Raw genomic sequence first — 6,077 nt, 5'->3', positions numbered from 1 at the left:
ACATGTGACTTGATTTTCTGGCTTTGGTTTGTCATTTTTGTCATGTTCTATCACTGTTTTGGACACATGAACATGTTGGGTGACAATTTGCGTCACAATTTGTATGTTGCATTTGTACATTTTCATTCATATGCCATTTGATCTCTTCTGGAGTTGAATTTTTGTATGATGCTTGCTCATAACATGTTAAACTCTCATAAAAAAATTCATGATCATTGGATGCTTTTCTGTTTTAATGTGGATTTTCTCATTTGGATGTCCAATTGTGTGCACTTTGCTTGCCTTTGATTTATCTTGATTATTTGATGGCTTGGCCTTATGAATTAGCTTTGGTCCTTTTTAGGACATGTTCTTGTTTGATTGAATGTGCTTCATGTGAAGTATTGACTTCTGTTTTGACTATTTGGCTTGCCTTTGACCCTAGTCTTTGCACTAGTGGTTTGTACTCACCAATTGTGTTTGTGTTTCAGGTATCTAGCACTAATGGTTGGTTTGCTCATTATTTGAGATGCAAGTTGCTTTGTTTACTAACTATTGTTGTGTTGTAGGTCCATTGATGTGATGAATTCACTTGAGTGCTTGCATTTGAGACTTGCATTATGTATAATTGTTGGATGATTCCACTGTGTTGTCTGTTGGTTTTCTGAATACAATATTAACTGGTTAGCTTTTGTACAGGTACATTAGCCGCTTGCTAGCTAGCTTTTGCTTTGCTTTGGAGTGTGGTTGATACACCACTGAGATAGCTTAGCCTTATAACTCCATGTAGTCTGGAAGCCCTGTCGCTTTTTTGGCAGGCGTTTGGCTGAAGTCCTCCTTAAGAGGCAATGACTGTGTTTGTTTATGTTTGTGCCAAAGACCTCCTTGTCGAGGCATGTTACTTGTTAAGTCCTCCTAAGTGAAGAGGCAATTGACAGATAGAAGGGACTAGTAGTCAGTCCCCTGTTAGTCGTTGAGTCGTTCATTATGCTCGCACTACGTGCTGATGCTCTTGAACCTAACCCAAGATCCCTGTATAGAGTCAGTCAAGTGGAATATGGTCCCTCTTTCTGGACCCCCACACTTTCTTTGATTTAAGCTCACCCAGGCCAGGGTTAAGAGCTATGAGGTCTAACCCTCATTACCTTTCATCTGCTCACCCTGATGGTCAATGTCAGTGGTTAAGAGCTTCAGACACCCCTACAGTTTTGGCTTGTTTGTCGAGGCTGATATGACCCCTTGACTAAAGCCCAACCAGTTTGTCTGAGCCTCTTGCTTGCATATAGAGTGTGATGATTGCTTTTGATATGTTTATCTGCTTTCCACTTCTCATCTCCTTTTCTGTAGGAGTCGTACGTTTAACTTTCGAGGAAGTTAAACGTATGTAGAGATAGACTTGAGTTGACTCGCTTCCTGTGTGAGTCAAACTCTTGTTAGAGACCTTAACCTAGGGTTGGTTTGTATGACAACTATTAGGCTCGAGTCAGTCTCCCTTTTAGTTTGTTATTCCCTGGTCTCTGGTTTAAGGAGAGAGTTTCTCCCCTGTTAAGGGGAACTACGTCGCCCTGATTCTCATACCAGATGAGATACGTAGGCAGGAGATCGTGCGAGATCTCTCCGGGCACCCTTTTGTTTTTTTGCGTGTGTGTTTGACAGCTATTAGGCTCGAGTTCCAGACTCCCTATTAGTTTGCTTGTTCAACCTTTTCTTTTTTGTGTGTGTTTTGCTTGACAGCTATTAGGCTCGAGTTCCCGACTCCCTTTTAGTCTGTGTGTTCAACCTTGTTGTTTCTTTTTGACGTCTCAGCGTCTCTTCTTGTTTGTGTGACAACTATTAGGTCCGAGTTCCAGACTCCCTATTAGTCTGTCAACCTTTTTCTTCGGTGTTCGCTGGTTAGCGTGTGCTTTTGCTTGGAGTCGGATGTAAGTCCATCTATTGGCATTCGGTTTCCTTGTTTGTTTTGTTTTGTGAGGAGTCGGATATAAGTCCAGCTATTGGCATTCCGTTTCCTGTTTGTGTCGAGGAGTTAGATATAAGTCCAGCTATTGGCTTTTTGTTTCCTTGTTGTGTTTCTTTTGACGTCTCAGCGTCTCTTTTCGGTGTTTTGTTTCGGCGTGCGTTAGCCGAACTACGAGTGTTCTGATTCTTTCTCTGGATAGAGAAGATACGTAGGCATAGGATGCGATATCCTATCGAGCACGTTTCCCATTTCCCCGAACTACGTCGACTCTGATGTTTGTTTCTGACAAACTACGTAGGCCCAGGATGCGATATCCTGCCGAGTCCCCTTCTTCTATCTTCTTCCGCCTGTTTTATTATTCCAGTGTGTGCATTCTTTGAGCAGTATTTAGCAACCTTTTCCTATTCTTTTGAGCGTGGATCCCGTCGAGTACGGCGGACGTGAGGGGTGCTAATACCTTCCCCTTGCGTAACCGACTCCCGTGCCCTGCATCTCTGGTCGTAAGACCGTTTCTTTCCCCTTTTTCAGGTTTACTTCGAGTGTTTCCTTTCCCTCCTTTGGGATAAATAACGCACGGTGGCGGCTCTGTGTGTTTTTTTCCGCCGGTTGTTTTTCGTGTTGCGACACTAGGGAGTATTGAACATTGTGGGACTTCTTTTAGAGCAACACCTTTGTGAGAGACACACTAAATATTCATCCAAAACCTTAAGGTGATAGATGGGTGGGTTCTCTCACTTATAAATGCTCAAGTGTCCATATTTCCAACCAATATAGAATTATTACCCACACTACTCACACTTGCTACATTCTCCACACACATGCTCAAAACACCATATCAAGTAGACAATGACCATCAATTATGATAGCCATAAATCATTTTCAAGATTGAATCTAAATATACTGAGTGAAACTTAACACCTCATCAATTAGGTCTGGAAATATTCTACCATATTAAAATATACAAATGTACCAAATTATCGAATTTCAAATTAAATTAAGACTTTTTCCTCCTTTTTTATTCACCCTTAAAGAATTAAAAGATATAATAAATAATAAAGTGTGTAAAGCATGTGGCATAACCATCACCATACATCTCCAATAAAATAAAATGAAAGATAATTCACATAACTTAAAAGATTATTATGGTTTTTAGCTAATATAATGCATAATATAACTAGTAACATTTGAAAAAGAGTGTTTGAACAATAATTTTGAATGTAAAATAACACTGAAAATAAAAAAATAATACAAGTTGTAATATAAAATTATAATTATTTCACGAAACAAAATTGATTACACAAAATAATATTCAACATATTAAAATCAATTTTAACGCCTCTAAAAATAAAAATAAAAATATACACTACACCTACTTTAATGGTCGAAAGCTTATAAAGATTAAAATACTTTTTATCATTGCCAAAGACTAAAATAATATCCATATATCTTTATACCGATAAAACAATGGTCATCACAAATTTAACTATGGAACAAATATTGGAGATCCACATTAAGACAAAACAATTTTCATATATTTTAATATGTTGGATTCTTCACCGTGGATCAATTTTGTTTTTACATTTTTCTTCCATGCCTGAAACAAGAATAAAGAATGTTTAATATTTAATGTCCATGTATTTATAGTTGTTATATTATGAAATAAGTTAGTATGTTCCTATTTCAAAAATCATACAATTATAAAAACTATAGGAAAGTAAACTTGATTACGATACAATTGTTTTCTTTCAATAATTGGAATTTTATGAGGAATTTTTAGACTTACCTAGAATCTTTTATGGTGGTTTGAAATCTTGATGAAAATGCTTTCTTTCCAATCAACTTAGGTTCATGTTTCTCTTTTTTCTTGGCTTCTAATTTTGATATATATGTTTTATTTACATCAACATGATCTTTTATGATATGATCATTCTCCTCATGTGAATTATCATTAGATGAAGAGTTAGCCGAAGAAAGAATTACAAGTAACATGTTTAGTTCAACAAGAGATGTGTCTGGAATTTGTGAATGACACGATGCTATATTTTCTTCTTCCCCTTCATGTTTTTCTATCATATTTATCTCATTGTCTATTTCTTTCTCAGTTTCTGCCATATATGTACAAAAAAATGTCACATAAGATCAAAGTTTCATTTTGATTAAAATCTTTGTATTTATATATTAATATACACATTATTGAAATTATTTTCTTCGAGTTTATTAATAGATTAGACATGCAAATAAAGAAAAAGAAATGAAAGGGGGCAAAAAAAATTACCTAGATTAAAGATGCTCAATAAAGCTATTAGTCTAATTTGAGCTTGAATATAAATATATGCTTTCCCTTAACTCATTGTTTCTAAAAAAAAATATTCTAAAATGTGAGGTTATTAATGATGAATCTTGATAATTCTTTATCATTGGTTAACTCACAATATTATAAAAATAATAAAGGTTATAAATATATAATAAAATATAAATAATGGCTAATTTATTGTGAAGACAAATGTAATATGACCTATTTGTGTTGTTTTGTTAAATTCATCATTTCTTTCAATATGTATATATAGATTTGGACACTCTTATATTTTTAAATTTCAGATAATGAATGATGGGATAATTTAGTTATTTTTAATATAAATATCATCCATAATTATTTTATATTGAATTTGAACACACAAAAGGATTAAGATTCATATATGTGTGATTATTTTTGAAGTAATATTTCATAATATCAAGAAGAAAATCACCTAAAATATAATTGGCTTAAATCGTCTTTTTATACCTATAAGTTGATGTGTTTTTATTTTTCGTCCCTGTATCTTTTTTTTCTGAATAAAGTCTTTAAATGTTTCCTGCGAATTTTTCTTTGGATTTTCCTGTGAATTTTAACTTTAGGGAAATCAAAAGAATTTTAACATTCAGGAGTTATTTTTAGAAAAAAAAAAGATACATGGACGAAGATAAAAAATACGTAGGGATCAAAAGATTATTTAAACTAATATAATTTGTTTCATTTCCTGACAAAGTTATAGATGGTGATTAAAAAAATTATATTTAAAAGTATATAATAGTTATAAAAATATTAATCTAATTTGAAGTATGTTTAAATATTAATTTATTAATTTTTACAATCATATGTGTAAACCTTATTTTTACATTTATTTTGTATATTTATAATATAAAAAAATTAGATGTTATAGAAAAGACATTAATACTCTAAGCTATGTTGGTGCCACAACATCAAATTTAGGGCCAATGTAGTTCAATTAATACTCATTACAACTAATGACATCACTTGGTTGAATTCTAACTAATACCTTTTTGTTCTATACAATAACTTCTCATTTGAATTAATTATTTTTCCATATGTTAAATTTTCCGCTTGTGTCATTTAGTTTCTCATACTCATGTTTCTTCTTCTCACTCTTTCATATCCTTGTGCTTTATCATTTCTTCTTCTCCCTCTTTCATCTCTTATTCTTCTCATGTTTCTTCTTCTCCCTCTTTCATCTCTTTCTTCTAATCACATATCTTCTTCTCACTCTTTCATATACTTCTTCTTATCCCTCTTTCATCCCTTTCTTTTTCTCAAGTTTCTTCTTCTCATTCTTTGATATCCTTCTTCTTCTCCCTCTTTCATCTCCTTCTTCATCTCTGTTGTTTCATAATATATTTTTTAGCGTTTAATTCTCAAACATCTTATTGATTCCTCTGTGAAAAGGTATGAATTAGACTAAGTATTTTCTTCAAGGTATTTTGTTCTTTAATGAATGTGTTGCATTGAATCATATGTTATTAATCATATTTTGCAGTCTTTTTTCTTAGATTTTGCCTTCTTCTTCACACTCAATCATCTTCCTTGCAAGATTTGTGATGGCAAATATGTAATTTTATTCTTTGATTTTGTGTTTATATTAATTGGTATTTTATATGTGCGAATTTTAGGATTTCTTCTCTAGACGTACCTTACTTTTCTCCGCTCTTTCAATTTATATCCACCAGGCGTTTGATAAAACTCTGCAGTGAATCCTCGTCGATTATTTTTTCTATTATCTACTTTGTTCTTTTCATGAAAGTTTAGTGTTTGTTAGGAATATATTTGTTGTGTGTGTTTCATTTTGAATGTATTTTTAACTAT

General features: G+C 33.1%; 1 protein-coding gene across 1 annotated transcript; it reads right to left on the bottom strand.

Annotated features, from left to right (window-relative positions):
• Nucleotides 1–3,440: 3,440 nt before the first annotated feature.
• LOC127128868 (uncharacterized) lies at nucleotides 3,441–4,013 on the bottom strand. The gene is made up of 2 exons (XM_051058243.1): nucleotides 3,723–4,013; nucleotides 3,441–3,533 (listed from the first exon to the last, which is right to left on the bottom strand). The coding sequence occupies exons 1-2, from the start codon at nucleotides 4,010–4,012 to the stop codon at nucleotides 3,515–3,517; spliced, it is 309 nt and encodes a 102-aa protein (XP_050914200.1). The 5' UTR covers nucleotide 4,013; the 3' UTR covers nucleotides 3,441–3,514.
• Between the last annotated feature and the right edge of the window lie 2,064 nt (nucleotides 4,014–6,077).

The sequence above is a fragment of the Lathyrus oleraceus genome, chromosome 3, assembly GCF_024323335.1.
Source record: "Lathyrus oleraceus cultivar Zhongwan6 chromosome 3, CAAS_Psat_ZW6_1.0, whole genome shotgun sequence".
Classification (NCBI taxonomy): domain Eukaryota; kingdom Viridiplantae; phylum Streptophyta; class Magnoliopsida; order Fabales; family Fabaceae; genus Lathyrus; species Lathyrus oleraceus.
The sequence above is the reverse complement of the archived record's forward strand: the minus strand, read 5'-3'. Positions and strand labels throughout refer to the sequence as shown.

Bases quoted from the DNA above. Each gene is read 5' to 3' on its own strand.
- LOC127128868 (XM_051058243.1), bottom strand. From the start codon at position 4,012: ATGATAGAAAAACATGAAGGGGAAGAAGAAAATATAGCATCGTGTCAT.